We start from the raw sequence: 18,176 nt of genomic DNA, 5'->3' as shown, positions 1-18,176 counted from the left end.
ATGGTGTGAAATCTCTTCAGATTACCTCAACAAATTGACAACAAGAATGCCAAAGGTCTGCAAGGCTTTAATTGCTGCAAATGGAGGATTCTTTAACGAAAGCAAAATTTGAAAAACACAATTATATTTCAATTAAAAATCATTATTTATAACCTTTTCAACATCTTGACTATATTTCCTATCCACTTTGCAACGCATTTCATGCATGTTTTCATTGAAAACAAGGACATTTCTAAGTGACCCCAAACTTTTTAACGGTAGTGTATTGAACTTTAGTTTTTGGTGTAGTCTAATTGTTTTATGATCTGGGCAAGAAAAAAATATGGAATAGTTGTATTTCATTTTTTTTATTAAAAAAGTAAACATAACAAAATGATTGAATATTAAAAGGAAGTGAAAATCAACTGTATTTAAAACAAAACATTAAATTCACATGACAAATATAACTTATTATTGCTTTCTTCATTCACATCTGGACTGAAGGATAGGACAAAAGAATCATACATTTTTTCCAAAACCTTGGCCTAACCCCCATTACACATTATTCCTGTCCTTAGTATCATGGCCAAAGTACGAACCTGCGTACCCAGTTTCAAGTAAAAATGACTCCATGTGACAGAATGCAGTGAAATCACTTCGCTTACAGTTCCATTGCTTTTCAGGACTGTGTACCATAATCTAATCTTTAATGAGGGCTATATACAACTCTACCAACACTAAATGGAGTAGAACCAAACACACTGTCCCCCATTATCAAGGCAATCTTACAACTCATGGTTGAAAATAACAAGCCTTGGTGGATTGAATATACATACACAAGAAGTATCAACAACTATACATAAGCAAGACAAAAAAACTCAACTGAAACCTCATGCAGATCATTAACATGGACATGTCTGTTGGTGTTTAATGAATATAATAAAATATATAATTTCTGTACAGCTCTATCAGTCCTTGGGGTTAGTGTTCAAAAAACACACAGCGTCTGGTCTTGAAGTCCAAAGAGAAAACAGCAGTCCAGATACTGTACTCTCAGAGGACCGAGAGGTCATGGCAGGACTTGGACTTCTGTCTGAAGGCCATCTTCTTGTTCTTCCGGGCCACCATACGGCCCAGGAAACGCTTGGCCTTCTTGCCAATGCTCTCGCGTCGTTTGCAGTTGGCCATACGGCGAGCGTTCTCCTCCTTGCTGTCTTTGCGCAGCCGGATCTGCCGGACCATGCCCTCGAACAGGTCCCTGACGTTGTGGTGGAGATTGGCTGAGGTCTCGATGAACTTGCAGTCAAACACCACAGCGCAGGCGCTGCCTTCTGCAACAACAACAAACAAAAAAAGAGGGGAGGCGCAGGTGAGAATCTATAATGTTCCCTGGGGACAGTGACTTCACCCTCATCATTTTGCCTTCGCATAACACCTTGATTACGAGCTTTAACGACGGCAGTCATTCTAACGTAAGTAGCACTATGCAAATACAGAGATGCCTTGGACAGAAGAGATCACCGTCACTTACCATCCACAGAGACTTCTCTGGACCGCACCAGGTCGCTCTTGTTGCCCACAAGGATGATGGGAATGTTCTCAGACTGGCGAGCTCTGCGCAGCTGGATGCGTAGCTCTGACGCCTTCTCAAAGCTGGACTTGTCTGTCACTGAGTAGACGATGATGTAGGCGTCACCTATCCTCATGCACTGTTCCTTCAGCCACTGACTGTTATCCTGTAGGCGAAAGAGAAATATAATTTGATTAGTTACATTGCTTATCCAATCAAAAGCTGCAATTAAAGTTGTTCTAGTGGTATATTACATTGACACCAGCATCAGAGCACTACACATTACATCAAATGATATGCTACGACCAATACCAATTTTCTGAGGGTCAAACTGAAATTGCATTCTATGCCTCACCTGTTCCCAAATGTCGAACAACAAGATGGACGCCTCCTCCTCGTCCACCTCGATCGATCTGTCATATGTGTTTCCTGAAACAAAAGCAAGCAGACAGATAAATACTCCTGGCCAAAATGAATTGTACCCGCTAACTGGGTCAAGTGTGAGATCTCACTCACCATTGCCCATTTCATGATGCCTTTAGTACAGCCTATTAACTTTCAATTAACCTATATCCGTGATGGGTACTACTGTGCATTACTGTCTCCTTCCCTCAGTCATTGATTTTCATATCTCTCCCATCCACTATCTCTGTGGCTGTATATGTCAACAGCAGTACTTTGATATGTGTGGCGCCTTACTGACTGGATGGAAATAGCAATAATCAATGTACTTCAGCCTGTGAGCCAAGATGATATGGAAAAACCAATCCTATATTTACTTAGGTTGGCCTATGTGCATTAGCTCTAATGGGGTGCTGAGGACAGCCACGGTTGAAACAGTTCTTGTCTTTGCTTTTTTTTAAAGTATTGCTTTGTGGTGTATTCTCAATGCCATATAAACTTCAACTCCATCATCATCAGTAATGATCATCAGACACACACCTGTCTCGTCGCAGTCGTGAACATCCTCGACTCCACCGAAAATACGTGCCAGGCTAGACTTGCCGACACCCTGCTCGCCGAGGAGAACCACCTTGTACCCCTGTCCCTCGGAGTCGCTGCCGGAGGATATAACCGAATCGGACGAGTCCGATACACAGCTGTCTCGGTGAGGCTCACCGGGGGTGTAGGACGTGCGGCGCATGAGGTTGGACAGCTCTCCAGTTTGCGCTTTGCGCATCTCGCGGTCGTCCACTGGCATGCTTCTTCTGTGCAGGCTCTGCAGGTGCATGGGAAACGGCATGCTCCCTCTTCTTTTGTCCATGTTCCGCAATTTGTCACTTTTGTTCAAAGTCATGACTTTTTGGTCTGTGAAATAGATGCGCTCTTTAGTAAGATTCTGCTAACATGAAAAGCAACCAACTCCGACAAAAAAAAAATGCATTTCTCATCACTATGCCTAGGTGTTAATAAAAAAAATCCTTTATTAGGCCACAGTTTATATGAACTTTTCTGTCATATTTATTTGAACAAATTAATTTAAGACAATAATGTGTCTGTGTCCTATAATATTAATTACGGTTTGATGGAGCATTGAGCAATGTTAAAATTGAAGTTGAACTCAAATGATTTGAAACAGCCATAGCCTAATTAATGTATTATCACGACTGCAAACTCATTCAATTCCATAAGAAAACTTACATTTGATGTGGGTCTGACGTATTCCAAAATCCTGAACCAGGCAATCCACTTGCGATCTATCCTTCAGTGAAGAAAAGTTTCGTTTTGATCCAGTGAAACGTACGGATCCCCATATTTATCTAGTAGCCGAGCGAGTGACGTCACTATGAGGCAGGGTTTGACCCTTGAGAGTCACGTCTCAGGGAGGAGAGGGAGTGTGGACCGCTCTACAGAGACGTGATGAGAAATGATGCGCAGGCGGGCTGAGGGATTCTCCTCTCCTGCAATGCAATGCCATCATGCCACTGATGTAATTATTTTTGCCGATGTAATTCGGCCATTTACTCTCATTAAATTATAGCCTACCTGCATTGAAGGGGCTGGCTAAAATTTCCTAACTTGCATAGTTTTAACACCAGTTGGCCCAGAGCCATGGAGAGTTGGTGATGGAGGGCGCTAAAATTCATCTGGACAGTTAAGGTTTTTTTCCCAGCCATTCGCAAGGCTGGCAATGTTCAAACATTTTAAATAACACGATTTGTTTGTAATTGATCAGTTATGTGCTACAAGTTGTCAGTGGATTAGCCAAGAGCATCTGAGACATCAAGCATTTCCAATAGATGCTTCTCAGCATTTCGGCCCATAGGTCGCGTAGCCTTGGTGACACGAAGTTGTGAATGAGGCTAATGTGAAAAAAGCAGCTGTTCACCACAGAAACAGGACACATTATTTCTTAAAACGACGCCTAGACATATCACTGGGGACACGGGTATCCCACAAGACTCAACAGGCGACAGGAAAGAAAGCCCATGAAAGAAAGCCATTGCGATCCAAATTGATGATGATTTCACATACATCAGTCTGATTGAGGTTATTTAACCTGGCCTGTTGTCGCCATCTGATGGTGATTATGTGAAATGCACAATGTTGTGTAGGCTGCTGGAACTGCCAGGTCTGTCTTTTACCATTCTGCTCCCTGAGAAGGAGAGAAGATCATTGCCAAAGGAATATTTACGAGCTTACTTCATTATTATCTCTGGCAAGTTGGCATTCCTCATGACAATGCTCAATGCATAAAGTCATTGGGTGGTGTATTGGTGGACAGACAGACTAAAGTTAAACACCTTCTCAAGTGACATTAACAGCAACACAGTTCCCAAAGGTTGTCAGTTGAATAGCACAATGTTTCCAAAAACATGTATTGATCAGATTTTTTAATTGATTGATTTTTTTCTTTGTTGCCGAGGCTTTTTTTCGGTGCTCTATGAAACGTGTTTGACTCACTGCGTTGCTCTGACTCAGTGGTAGCCTGTACTTTTTAAATGGGTCAGACAGTGCCATATATATATGTACAGGAAGAGGAGAACGGGCCTTCCTCCCCCAGGGTTGGATAAGCGTCTCTCAACATGACCTGTCTCTTTAACAAGGAAAGTGACCTTTCATAGGGCTCTTTAATTAAAAATCTCACTCTGTGTACGTGTTCAGTACATGTTTTAATCTTCTGTCTCCATCACTCACATACACATGTAAGAACAGTGTGGGGGAGGAGATGTTTTTCTCCATTCTTATAAACAGTCCACATTAAACTACCAGCTGTTTTGCCCTAAGTGACTCTAGCTATATTGGGTTGCTCCTGTAGTTTCATTGGCATAACATTTTGAACATTGAATAATAGATCAGTCAGTGTTTACGTAGCCTACCGAAGCCTGCTGAGTGGTCTGAGTGGTGATCACTGATTGTGGGCTATATAAATATGAACTCCTCAACGTGAGAACCCAGGGTGTAGGCTTGTTGTTATTCATAGAAGTACATTTGCATATTTTCATTAGGGAACGCCTACTCTGTGAAGTGCGCGTGTGCAATAACGCAATTCGCCTTCTAAACAACGCAATTTAAAAAAAACTTTGGCGAAGGGTAAAGTCTACAAATCTTAGTCCACTCTGATCGGAACAGATACTAGTTTTGGGGACAGACATCTGTATTGAGATCAAATGTTTCATCGATGAGAAAATGTGCGGAATGTTGGCCAAAATCCATCTCGTTCCATCTTCTTTCACTGGCGGACAATGTGTTTCCCATCACTACCATATTTGGCACATGGTAATTAATTTGGTAATTCATCAGTTGTCTTCCTCAAATGAATGAAGTGGATTATTTATGCTGCAGTAGTTTATGTGTCGGGGGCTAGGGTCAGTTTGTTATATCTGGAGTACTTCTCCTGTCCTATTCGGTGTCCTGTGTGAATCTAAGTGTGCGTTCTCTAATTCTCTCCTTCTCTCTTTCTTTCTCTCTCTCTCGGAGGACCTGAGCCCTAGGACCATGTCCCAGGACTACCTGACATGAGGACTCCTTGCTGTCCCCAGTCCACCTGGCCATGCTCCTGCTCCAGTTTCAACTGACCTGAGCCCTAGGACCGTGCCCCAGGACTACCTGACATGAAGGCTCCTTGCTGTCCCCAGTCCACCTGACTGTGCTGCTGCTCCAGTTTCAACTGTTCTGCCTTATTATTATTCGACCATGCTGGTCATTTATGAACATTTGAACATCTTGGTCATGTTCTGTTATAATCTCTACCCGGCACAGCCAGAAGAGGACTGGCCACCCCACGTAGCCCGGTTCCTCTCTAGGTTTCTTCCTAGGTTTTGGCCTTTCTAGGGAGTTTTTCCTAGCCACCGTGCTTTTACACCTGCATTGTTTGCTGTTTGGGGTTTTAGGCTGGGTTTCTGTACAGCACTTTGAGATATCAGCTGATGTACGAAGGGCTATATAAATAAATTTGATTTGATTTGATTTGATTATGACGCAATCTTTGCGAGAGGGAGGGAATCTGATTTAATTGGTCCTCAACTCGAGGCTCAGACACTTAATTCATGACAAATGTAGTTAGCCCTGAGTTAGCCTGCCCCTGAGCACGTGAGATCTGAAGATTTCGGTGACATGTAAATGTACCTGGCTAAAAGGAGAGCGACTTTATTGGTAGCAGTTATCCCAAGTTGAACTCAGAGTTGACCAAAGTTACCTCGCTAACTCCTCAAACTACATTCGTAGTATAAAGGTCTGCAGGCTGGCTCTGGCATTTTCAGGTATTTACTTTAAAAATTAATGGTAATAACACAATAATAACACAATAATGACCTATGTCACAAGGAATAGTCTTATGTACTTAAATGTCCCATAGGGAATGAAGCGGAGTAAGTTAGTAGTCGTGCAAGGAAGTCAGCTCCACTGAGACATGCTGTATACACAAAACAAATGAAGATGTCAAAGTTGAACTTACTGTCCCATGTTGATAAACCACACACACACACACACACACACACACACACACACACACACAATCTAAGTAGGCCTAGCTACAACCATTCTGTCCTGGAAGTCAATTATGCCTTCCACAGAGTTTCTGTGGGTGACAGAAACTGCCTCCTGACCTGCTCTGTTGGCCTGGATGGCTATGCCTCTCATGCCTTGCCTCACCTCATCCCTGCCACACCCTACTGTAGCCACATCTCCACATCACAAGGCTTTGTGAGGAAGTTGTGGAGGATGCACATTGCAAACACTAGGGTATCAACCTTGCTCCATCTGGCCGCAAGGATCCCAAATGCCTTCTCCACTGTCATTCTAGCTCGACAGAGACGATAGTTGAAGATTTCTTTCTCGTAGCTGAGGTTATACCCGGAATATGGCCTCATCAGGTAGGGCTTTAGTGGGAAGGCAGCGTCCCCCACCATTGTGTAGGGTATCTTTCCTAAATCTTCACCCCCCGGGCAGAAAGGCATCTTGGGGCAGCTGTAGGGTTTTTGATGCCATTGCCCTTCCAAGTGGAGAGTTGGCATAGAGTCCTCCGTCACCGTTTCTCCAAAAATCCCCCACTTGAATAGCTGTGAAGCGGTAATTGGCATTCAGAAAGGCGAGTAACACCACAGAGAAGGTTCCATTATAATTTAAAAAACGGCTCCCTGAGTTTAGTGATCATAACTAGTTTTCCATCAACCGATCCCAAACAATTGGGAAAGTCCCATTTTTCATTAAACTCTTGAGAAGTTTGTCTCCAGGTTTCCTCAGTGGGTCGTGGCAGATGGATCGCCAGCATCTTCCTCTCTATGGCCTCACAGGTCTTCATAATGCACTGCGACACTGTCTCGAATCCAAGACGATAGGTGAAGGCCAGGCTGCAAATAGTCTCCAGATGCCAAATACCCGTAATGACAATACATGTTTTGTTATTGGATAACAATCAAAATTGTATTTTACTCTTCACAGAAGTTGAATTGTGCAAAACCAGATGGAAGTCCCTCCATGACACTTTTGTAAGGCACCTACGGAAGGCCCAGCCCAGTGGTTCTGGGGGAACCAATCAGAAAGAATGGAAATACATGAAAATATTATCATTCTTGATACCTTACATCCAGCCAAGAAGGTAAGTTATTATATACATTTGAATTGATTGCACAGAATATTAAATCTCAACAAATTTCAGTATTGCTGACTTTATTTTCTACCTGCTAAGTCACTACGTGATTGGTTCATGTCAGCTGGTATCCCATTTCTGAATGAGTGATTATATAGGCCTATAGATTATGAATCAGTCTCTTATTACAGAGGAATGATGAAAACCAGCAGTATTAGACATTGTGGCCTAGATTTCAGAAATATGATTAATTGAGCCTGAGCTGAGGTTTCTGAAGTTTATTTAAAACACATTTAACTTTTCATTTATGTTGACCTTTTTTCAGCTCAAGAGGCAACCTCAGCCTTGAAAATGCTGATTCGCCTCAGCCACAACCAACGGAACCCGATGACGCTGAAGGCGACGTGGTGTCCCTGAGCCATGACCCTGTGCTTCAGATGCCTGAACGACAGTCAAGACCAAGCACTACAGGCACAGCTCAAGACTGGCAGCCAAGAAAAAGAAAACAGGAAGTCAACTATCAAGATGTGGATGAAGAGCTGCTTGCATTTGTCAGGAAGCCAATCCCTTCTGCTGTTACCTCAGAGGATGAGGCATTTGTGCTCAGCCTTGTGCCAGAGCTGAAGAAAATACGAAGAAACAAGGGACGTCTGAAAGTGCAATTACTCTCATTGATTGTAAACTGGGGTGACCAGTATGCAACACCTCTGCTACCACCTCCACCACCACAATGGCTCTTTGATGCTCCACATGGAAGAGCTGGACTGCGGCCTATGATGTACGGCCAGCCCAGGCATCAATACTCGTACTCACCAGGATCTAGGTCTCCGACACATAACTGGGATGACCAGCAGGAAACACCACTGCCACCACCACGGCCCGCAAGTACTCCGCACGAAAGAGGTGGACTGCAGCCAATCATGTACGATGAGCCCAGGGATCAATACTTACCAGAACCTAGGTCTCCAACATATAGCTGGGATGACAGTACATTCAGTACATTCTCTCAAGAGAGCTAGGACAGAGACTCCCAGTCACATCAATAATCACCTCCGAAAAGGCAGAACCCAGCCCTGCGCATACTTAGGCCCATGTTCTGTTTTAGTGTTTTAAAAAGGGAAACATTTCTGTATGCACTATTTGCACTTTGTTGTTGCAGTTATATATGCATTGCACCTTGCATTTAACTTTTTTTAATTGATTTTTTTTTGTTGCTATTCAGTGGATATTGTTATTGAGAGGGATATGCCATATTTGTTTACATGCCTTGGTGTGACTGTTAATGTCACCTACAACAGGTGCACCATGCCATGTTGTGACTGTTAATGTCACCTACAACAGGTGCACCATGCCATGTTGTGACTGTTAATGTCACCTTGAATAATAATTTTAAAAAAGACTAAACAAAGAACAGTGTGTCTTACTTACCTTGAGTACACAATACAACCTTTTCCAATAACTAACCTTAGAGTGACAGCTGGTCTTTGCTTGGGCTCTATTGGGGTCCTGTAGTTGGTCGTCTGCTTGGTGAGGTCTGGGCCAACAAAAGACAGAAGAGTCTCCATCTCTTCTGCACTCATCCGGAAGTATCGGTGATGTCGGGCAGGGTCCAAGAGCAGCTCCTGGACAAGGTGGTAGTATTGCCCATGCTCCCTTCTCAGCACATTTATGGGATTTAACCTTCTCCTCCTTCCCTGTCTGCACCTCAATAATACAAGGGCGACCAACTCCTGTTTTAGCAGGTGGCGTCTGTTAATCCATGCTGTCATCATCCATAACTTCTTAATATGAAAACCTGTTTATTTTTGTCAAAACGCTCTCCCTCGTCAGGATTCAAACTTGTAAAAGGGTAAATGTGTTAAGCCAAAACACCACAGGAGTTCAATCTCGTTTATCTCAATTAAGAGAAAGGGCTTAATCTATACATTTAAATTCATTTTCACACTGAAAACGTAATGTTAGCCATATTGAACAAAAATATGACCGCAACATGTCAAGTGTTGGTCCCATGTTTCATGAGCTGAAATAAAACATCCCAGAAATGTTTAATTCGCACAAAAAGCTTATTTCTCTCAAATTTTGTGCACAAAATTGTTTACATCCCTGTTAGTGAGCATTCCTCCTTTGCCAATATAATCCATCCACCTGACAAGTGTGGCATATCAAGAAGCTGATTAAACAGCATGGTTATTACATAGGTGTACCCTGTGCTGGGACAATAAAAAGCCACTCTAAAATGTGCAGTTTTGTCACACAACACAATACCACAGATGTCTCAAGTTGAGGGAGTGTGCAATTGGTATGCTGACTACAGGAATGTTCACCAGAGCTGTTGATAATTAAATATTTATTTCTCTACCATAAGCCGCCTCCGTCATTTTAGAGAATTTGGCAGTACGTCCAACCGGCCTCACAACTGCAGACCACGTGTATCCACGCCATCCAGCCCAGGACCTTCACGCCCGGGTTCTTCACCTGCGGGATTGTCTGAGACCAGCCACCCATATAGCTTATTAAACTGTGGGTGTCCACAACCAAAGAATTTCCGCACAAACTGTCAGAAACCATATCAGGGAAGCTCATCTGTGTGCTCATCAAATTCCTCAGGGTCTTGACCTGACTGCATTTCGGCGTTGTAACCAAATGCTCACCTTCGATACACAGTGTCATATCGCGTCGTATGGGTGAGGGGTTTGCTGATGCTGGGCACAGTTGTGGAGACACAGACAGCAACATGGTCTCAGCATTTCATATTATTCTGTAAGTAAATACGATACATCTATTTAGCATTAATTTGTGGGTGTCTATCATCCATTTCAAATGATATGTTATGAATTGCAATGCGTACAATATAATATGAATTGCAATTCGTACAATAACTTACACATTTACAAAATGTACAATATGTTACGAATTTGAAAAAGTATATGTTACGAATTCCAATATGTTGTGGCTAACGTTAGCTAGGGGTGGCTAATGCTAATGTTAGCAAGCTGGCTAACATTAGCTAGGGGTTAGGATTTAAGGTTAGAAGTTAGGTTGAAGGTTTAAGGTTAGGGTTAGCTAAAAGGGTTAGGTTCGGTTTAGGGTAAGTAGCAAAACATGGTGAGAAGTTGCAAAGTTGCTAAAGTTGTCCGTAATAAGATTCAAACAGGCAACCTTTGGGTTGGTAGACGTTTGTTACCTTATGTAACCGTACTAAATGTAACATACTCATTTGAGTGTCCCTGATTTATGTTTACCATGTTACGTCTGGTCTATGAGACCAGTCTGCAGACAGAGGCCCAGCCGGGCACAGGTGTTGAGGGCACATACAACAGACTAAGGCTGGTGTCTTTCAGGCTCCTATCTGGCAACTTTTTGAAGATGGGCCGCTTCATGTCTGGAAAGTTTGTAATTATGACTATAAGATGTAACATTTAATCACAGTGAGCAGATCGGATGTATTGATGGAACCTTAAATGTATAGTGTTTAACCTTTAACATCTCAACTTGCTCAGCACATTAGAACACACACATACATAAGCCAGTGCATGTTTAAGTGCATATCAACTAGTTAGCTGTAGCGTTTGTTGAGGTATCTAATGTTAGCTAGCTGGGTGTGACAATACATAGGCCTAAAATAAAATCACACAATGATTTCAGCCTAGTATGGAAATATTGGGGTTGACAGACTATTTTGATGATGATGTTACAAACTATTCTGACAACCTGTCAAAACACGCAGCAAGCTTCTGTTACTGTAAATACTGTACAGTTATACTAAGTTGTTAGCCAACTGTACTAACGTGATGTAGCCTAATGCACTGATCTTACCTGATAGTGCTAGTTATTCCAATCGAAAACAGCAGACAACAAAACTTCTGATTTCAGAAAAAGATCACATAAGCCGTGGAAGTTTTAAAACGTATCTTCTATAGTAGTTCCGGACAATTATATAACTGTTCTCATTGGTCAATTCTTGGTTACTTCTTGGTTGCACTGGCGTCTCAGATTGGTTGACAAGTGCAATTCTTGGTTATTGCTTGGTTGCAGACACCGATATGTAGCAACCAGAAATATCCTTGACTCACCATTGCCAGGGGGACTGCAATAACTGAGCTCTGTTGTCCATGTTTACAGAGAACAGAAATCGGTCTTGTTTTGCCACGCAATTGTCAGGTGATGGCATCTAGGTGTAGGGGAGATTCTCAATTGGTTTGCTCAACTCATCCATCCTCTCCTCGCCTCCTTTTGAAACAGGTCCAACGTAACCGAGGAGGGGAGGGGAGGAAATGTGGAAACAAATGGCTGGAAGGAGTTGAGACTCCTTCACTCAAGCGGCATCATTCAAATGACATTTGGGCTACAAGGGTTTAATCACAGCTTAAATGTGTCATGTAAAAGTAGTAGTTGTGCTAGACATTTTATAGATAAAAGGCTAAGTAGCATAATGTTTTGAAATATGTGCATGCTTTTCTCCTCCCAGTAAACAGCTGTTTCAAATGTGGTGTAGTGGATCTCAAAACTCTTCCGCGAAGGACAGGTAAGATACTCTTGTGCTTCCTCTTTGGGAGGAGGCTTCGCGCAGGCGAGGGCACTCCTCTGTTCGCCTGCTAACTAATTGGCCCTTTCTCAATTATGGAACGCCGTTTGGGTCTTAAAGCACGTGGTCAAAAGGCGACAGTTTTAATGCTGTGTGTGTAAAGTAAGCAGGTGCTAAATGAAATTCTTATGGTCCAGTGCGATACATTCCTACATTGGAGAGGGATGCCCTTCTAAGTTCTACTTAGAAAGCAGGATATGGGATGCTCTTGAGTAGTGCGTTTCCATATATCTAAGGAATCTCAAGTTTGGTTAAATTCTTCAGGGCAAATTCATTGACTTTTTTTACTTTATAGATTCAAAAAGGGTCTGGAATGTCTAGGTCTCCTGCCTACATGAATAGACACTCAAGCCTCTTCAGAGAGGTTTTCATCTACGCTGAGAAATCTCTTTTGGCCAAAGACATGGCCTCTCTTCAAAGCAGAGCGCTCCCCACCTGTTACCAATCAAAGAGCAATAGAGAGAAGAGTCATTTGTTTCTGGAGTGACTGACTACTGGAGGTGGAAGGTTAGATGCAAAACCATGATCAATGAAGTAACACGACCCACATCAGTAAAACATCACCTAATCACTCTCACAACTGTGGGAAAGCATTTTATAGCCTTATTCTTCCATGGGCCTTCTAAGAATGTAATATATTAAATCCCAAACTACGTTCTCCAACAAGTGTTACTTATGTTACATTTTCACTTCAATGCTTCAGCATTCCTAGGCTGGGATTGCCAGTGGAGCCACAGCTACAGTTCTCTGCTACCGCACGGCAAGTGGTACCGGAGCACCAAGTCTAGTTCCAAGGAGGCTTCTAAACAGATTCTACCCCCAAGCCATAAGACTACTAAACATCTAATCAAATGGCTATCTAGACTATTTGTTGGTACTCTATCTATGCATAGTCACTTTAATATCTACCTACATGTATATATTAACTTGACTAACCGGTGCACCCACACATCATATGTAACGGTATACCCTGTATATAGCCTCGCTGTTATTTTACTGATGTTCTTGAATGATTTACTTTTCTTTTTAAATGCATTGTTGGTTAAGGGCTTGTATGTATGCATTCCACTGTAAGGTCTTCACCTTGTATTTGGTGCATGTGACAAATACAATTTGCTTTGATTTAAATCATTAATTTAAGGGGAATTATCCTGAACATTTATTGCATGACTACCTAGTAAGTTCAGAATACTGCAGACAGTGTTAATTGGTGGTGTCCCAAAATAATTGATATTATGAAAGTTTCTGACAGGATTGTTCAACAGCAAAAAAAAAGTTGTGTAGTGAAAGTTTTCAAAAACATTACATACAACCAACCAGAATCAATTGGACACAGTAATACATAATGCAGCTTTAATATTTTAATACATGTATGATTTATTAGAGTGGGTAAACTGAGCATTATGCAAAGTAGTTAAGTCATGTATGTCAAGGGACTATGTTACAATATGTGCAATGTTACCATAAATAAATCTTACAATAAATATGGACATTTCTTTTACAGGTGCAATGGCAATAAACGACACTGTAGTTGGTACATAGGTCGTGGTGCAGCAAGTTTAAGGGTAGTGGAAAAGCACAAGAGGGACTTTGAGTGAAGTAACTGAGGGCAGAAAAGGATATCAGGGTTCCCAGGAACTTGAAGCTGCTGACCGTCTCCATGTCAATGTACAGTAGATGGGAGAATGGTCAAGTATCACCATCTACTTTGTTTACACTGAAACTGTTGACGTATCACCATTATGCCAGGTCCCACAGCTCCTCCATGTACTCATGTGTACCATGGTAGTGTCTTGTCCATTCTGGGGATACAAATTATTATGATAATGTAAAAAAAAAAAAATCTAGATTTGTTGTTACAGGATTTACACCCAGAGCCCTGAGTCTGCTAACCAGTTTGTGGGTCAGGATGGCGTTGAAAGCAGAGCTATAAAATGCTCTGACGTATGTAAAAATGTATAATTGACATTTGTTGGGACAATAGGCAAACTGGAGTTGTACATTGTGCTACACAATCTATTGTTCCAGTTTTTTAAAAATCGATATCGACTGGGCTACAGTTGAAATGGTAAGAAGCTTCGATATCATGGGGCCCTAACTTCTAACGTCATTTCCTGGTACACCCACAGACACTGCAGTCCGATGTCAACCAGCGGCTCTCCGTCCTACGGTGGCTGAAGACATTTTGCCTGACGTCAAACATTAAAAGAGTGTCAGATTGAAGTGTCTGGAAGAAAATGTAAACAGAACCACAAGAGCAGATTACTTTTTTGTCATCTTTACTGGCACAGTTTTAAAAATGTATAATTGTAGTCACTTTCAATTGATTCATTGACTCCAAGAACCATAGATTGTTTGTAGTTCATAACATTAACACAACTGACAAACGTTGCTTGACTGTAATTTGGAATACACGTTTTAATAACATTGGCTATTTGATTGGGTTTAATGTTGCATACCTTGTGTTGTGCATGCATGGCCAACCAGGTAAGAATCACCAGAATTAATTGATACTTGATGAATCAGGTCTTCTCTGCTTCTTCATCAGCCTCCCTCTTGCCCACTCCAAGCTCCTCTTCATGGTTCCCTTTTGCAAGACACAATTTTGTGAAAATAAAGCGGAAGGAATGGGAACCCTATTCCTTTGAGGAAGTACTGGGTATATGCCTGAAGTTATTTTTACCCTAATAAGATTAGATGGAATATAAATATTCAAAAACTGAACGTGCACATTAAAGTCTACTCTGTTCGAAAGCTGACATGTAACGTTTGCTAACTTTAAGGTTTTACAAGGCTGTCACTAGCCAAATTTGCTTTATGTGAGCTTTGTATTTTCATGCCAATCACGAGCTAGCGTGACTAACGCTAGCATTCAAATGAAAGCCAGTTGCCAAGCTTAAGTTGTTTTGCTCAAATATGCGGCTTTGGGCTAAAAAGGTAACTCAAAAACATATCCTGCTTCAGTACTAGCCGATAAGTCACATTTAGGTAGCTTGTCTTCCTTAAGTCAAAGATAAAGCAAAATAAAGACACCAAAAATCGAGAACTACCAGGATTTTGAGCATCTCCATTGTCTAATCTACATATGCCTGGCCCTGAATTCAAGCATCAATCTTGCTAGTATGTAATTTACCTTGATAGTATTAACACAGTCCAATGTGTTTTCGTGGCTGTTATAGTTTACATGTTTTTTCAGCAGGGCTTTTAATAAAACACAGGACGGTGCCGTTCACTGCGGATAGCAGTATGACCTGGAAAAGTTTGAGGCTAACTATATGATATAATATGGCCGGGGTTCGAGGCTACCGAGGTTAGCTACATTAGCCAGCAAGTATCTGATTTAGCCTATGCTAAACACTGCTGATCCTGGTGCTAGATTAATGTTAGCTGCATTTTATAGCCAGTAATGAGAAACAGATCCTTCCACTGTAAAGTAGCTGATAAACATGACAATTCAGTAACAACACATTTCAAAGACAAAATTGTTACCTTGTAAAGGTTCAAACTCTGCTTGCAGTGGAAAAGGAAGTTCCTTCAAACTGTGAAATCTGGTTGAAAGTAAGGAGCTAGGGAAATTGGCTAGTAAAATTAGCATATTAAAGAACGAGTTAAGTTAGCAGCTGTAGGCGTTAACTAGCGGCGGCAAGGAGAGTCACAATTCCACAAGTAGACAATGGACCTGATCGGACAGCTCAACGTGGACAAAAATGCGCTTGTATGAAATGAGGCAAATTACGTTTACAGGGTTGGATCTCAAAATAAATGTGTAAAGTCATAAAAGCAAATTAAGTCAGTTGTGTAAGACAAATTGAAATTCGTAACACAAATGTTTTTCAAAATCTTAACATATTGTACATTTGGCTAATTCGAAATGTATAGTAAGTTTTTGAAATTCATAACATATCATACGAAATGGATGATGGACATTCCCAAATAGTACATACAATATATAGTAAGAGTATATTTGATATACACTGCTCAAAAAATAAAGGGAACACTTAAACAACACAATGTAACTTCAAGTCAATCACACTTCTATGAAATCAAACTGTCCACTTAGGAAGAAACACTGATTGACAATAAATTTCACATGCTGTTGTGCAAATGGAATAGACAACAGGTGGAAATTATAGGCAATTAGCAAGACACCCCCAGCAAAGGAGTGGTTCTGCAGGTGGTGACCACAGACCACTTCTCAGTTCCTATGCTTCCTGGCTGATGTTTTGGTCACTTTTGAATGCTGGTGGTGCTTTCACTCTAGTGGTAGCATGAGACGGAGTCTACAACCCACACAAGTGGCTCAGGTAGTGCAGCTCATTCAGGAAGGCACATCAATGCGAGCTGTGGCAAGAAGGTTTGCTGTGTCTGTCAGCGTAGTGTCCAGAGCATGGAGGCGCTACTAGGAGACAGGCCAGTACATCAGGAGACGTGGAGGAGGCCGTAGGAGGGCAACAACCCAGCAGAAGGACCACTACCTCCGCCTTTGTGCAAGGAGCACTGCCAGAGCCCTGCAAAATGACCTCCAGCAGGCCACAAATGTGCATGTGTCTGCTTGCTCAAACGGTCAGAAACAGACTCCATGAGGGTGGTAATGAGGGCCTGACGCCCACAGGTGGGGGTTGTGCTTACAGGTGGGGGTTGTGCTTACAGCCCAACACGGTGCAGGCCGTTTGGCATTTGCCAAACACCCAGATTGGAAAATTCGCCACTGGCGCCCCTGTGATCTTCACAGATGAAAGTAGGTTCACACTGAGCACATGTGACAGACGTGACAGAGTCTGGAGACGCCGTGGAGAACGTTCTGCTGCCTGCAACATCCTCCAGCATGACCGGTTTGGCGGTGGGTCAGTCATGGTGTGGGGTGTCATTTCTTTGGGGGGCCGCACAGCCCTCCATGTGCTCACCAGAGGTAGCCTGACTGGCATTAGGTACCGAGATGAGATCCTCAGACCCCTTGTGAGACCATATGCTGGTGCGGTTGGCCCTGGGTTCCTCCTAATGCTAGCCCTCATGTGGCTGGAGTGTGTCAGCAGTTCCTGCAAGAGGAAGGCATTGATGCTATAGACTGGCCAGTCTGTTCCCCAGACCTGAATCCAATTGAGCACATCTGGGACATCATGTCTCGCTCCACCAACGCCACATTGCACCACAGACTGTCCAGGAGTTGGCAGATGCTTTAGTCCAGGTCTGGGAGGAGAACTCTCATTAGACCATCCGCCACCTCATCAGGAGCGTTGTAGGGAGGTCATACAGGTACGTGAAGGCCACACACACACTACTGAGCCTCATTTTGACTTGTTTTAAGGACATTACATCAAAGTTGGATCAGCCTGTAGTGGGGTTTTCCACTTTAATTTTAAGTGTGACTCCAAATCCAGTCCTCCATGGGTTGACCAATTTGATTTCCATTGATAATGTTTGTGTGATTTTGTTCATTTCATTCATTCAGATCTAGGATGTGTTATTTTAGTGTTCCCTTTATATTTTTGAGCAGTGTACATACAGATTGAGGAGTTAAGTTTGTCTTTTGTTCAAACGATAAGCTCACTACATTCACCTCCCACCAGATTTTACCTTTGAAACAGGGATTGAAATCTTAACCTCTTTTTTTCCGGGCCAAATTTAGAACTCTCGCAAAAGAAGAAAAAAAAGAACACCTGCCGAAACCCGGGATCGAACCAGGGACCTTTAGATCTTCAGTCTAACGCTCTCCCAACTGAGCTATTTCGGCTGCACTGTATAATTATTTCACAAAAGACTAGATAAACACACATCAAAACACTTTATCATTATTTTCTAAGGTGTGTGATTGGCTGTCCGGTGTATTCAGTTGACTTCGGGACCATTAATATTTTCTAACAGAGAGTGAGTGACAAATGCCTCCACATTAATGACATAATCACGGACACGTTCTTTTTCAAACTGCTAGAAAGACAATGCTGCCACCTGATGGTCTGACAAACTCACACATAGTTTTAGTTAAAATTTTGGTTAAAATTAGGCTAACCTTT

General features: G+C 42.2%; 1 protein-coding gene, 1 long non-coding RNA gene and 1 other non-coding gene across 3 annotated transcripts; all 3 read right to left on the bottom strand.

Annotated features, from left to right (window-relative positions):
* Positions 1-331: 331 nt before the first annotated feature.
* LOC118358169 (GTP-binding protein RAD-like) lies at positions 332-3,349 on the bottom strand. Its single transcript, XM_035735689.2, has 5 exons — positions 3,191-3,349; positions 2,492-2,857; positions 1,905-1,978; positions 1,511-1,715; positions 332-1,310 (listed from the first exon to the last, which is right to left on the bottom strand). Exons 2-5 carry the CDS (start codon positions 2,844-2,846, stop codon positions 1,033-1,035), a joined length of 912 nt encoding a protein of 303 aa, XP_035591582.2. The 5' UTR covers positions 2,847-2,857; positions 3,191-3,349; the 3' UTR covers positions 332-1,032.
* Positions 3,350-13,668: 10,319 nt separating this feature from the next.
* LOC127909307 (uncharacterized) lies at positions 13,669-14,729 on the bottom strand. The gene is made up of 3 exons (XR_008070725.1): positions 14,625-14,729; positions 14,293-14,392; positions 13,669-13,967 (listed from the first exon to the last, which is right to left on the bottom strand). It is a non-coding gene; the product is annotated as an uncharacterized LOC127909307 (long non-coding RNA).
* Positions 14,730-17,823: 3,094 nt separating this feature from the next.
* trnaf-gaa (transfer RNA phenylalanine (anticodon GAA)) lies at positions 17,824-17,896 on the bottom strand. The gene has a single exon. It is a non-coding gene; the product is annotated as a tRNA-Phe (tRNA).
* Between the last annotated feature and the right edge of the window lie 280 nt (positions 17,897-18,176).

This window comes from Oncorhynchus keta, chromosome 2 (assembly GCF_023373465.1).
Source record: "Oncorhynchus keta strain PuntledgeMale-10-30-2019 chromosome 2, Oket_V2, whole genome shotgun sequence".
Lineage (NCBI taxonomy): Eukaryota > Metazoa > Chordata > Actinopteri > Salmoniformes > Salmonidae > Oncorhynchus > Oncorhynchus keta.
This window is presented reverse-complemented; position numbering and strand designations above follow the sequence as displayed.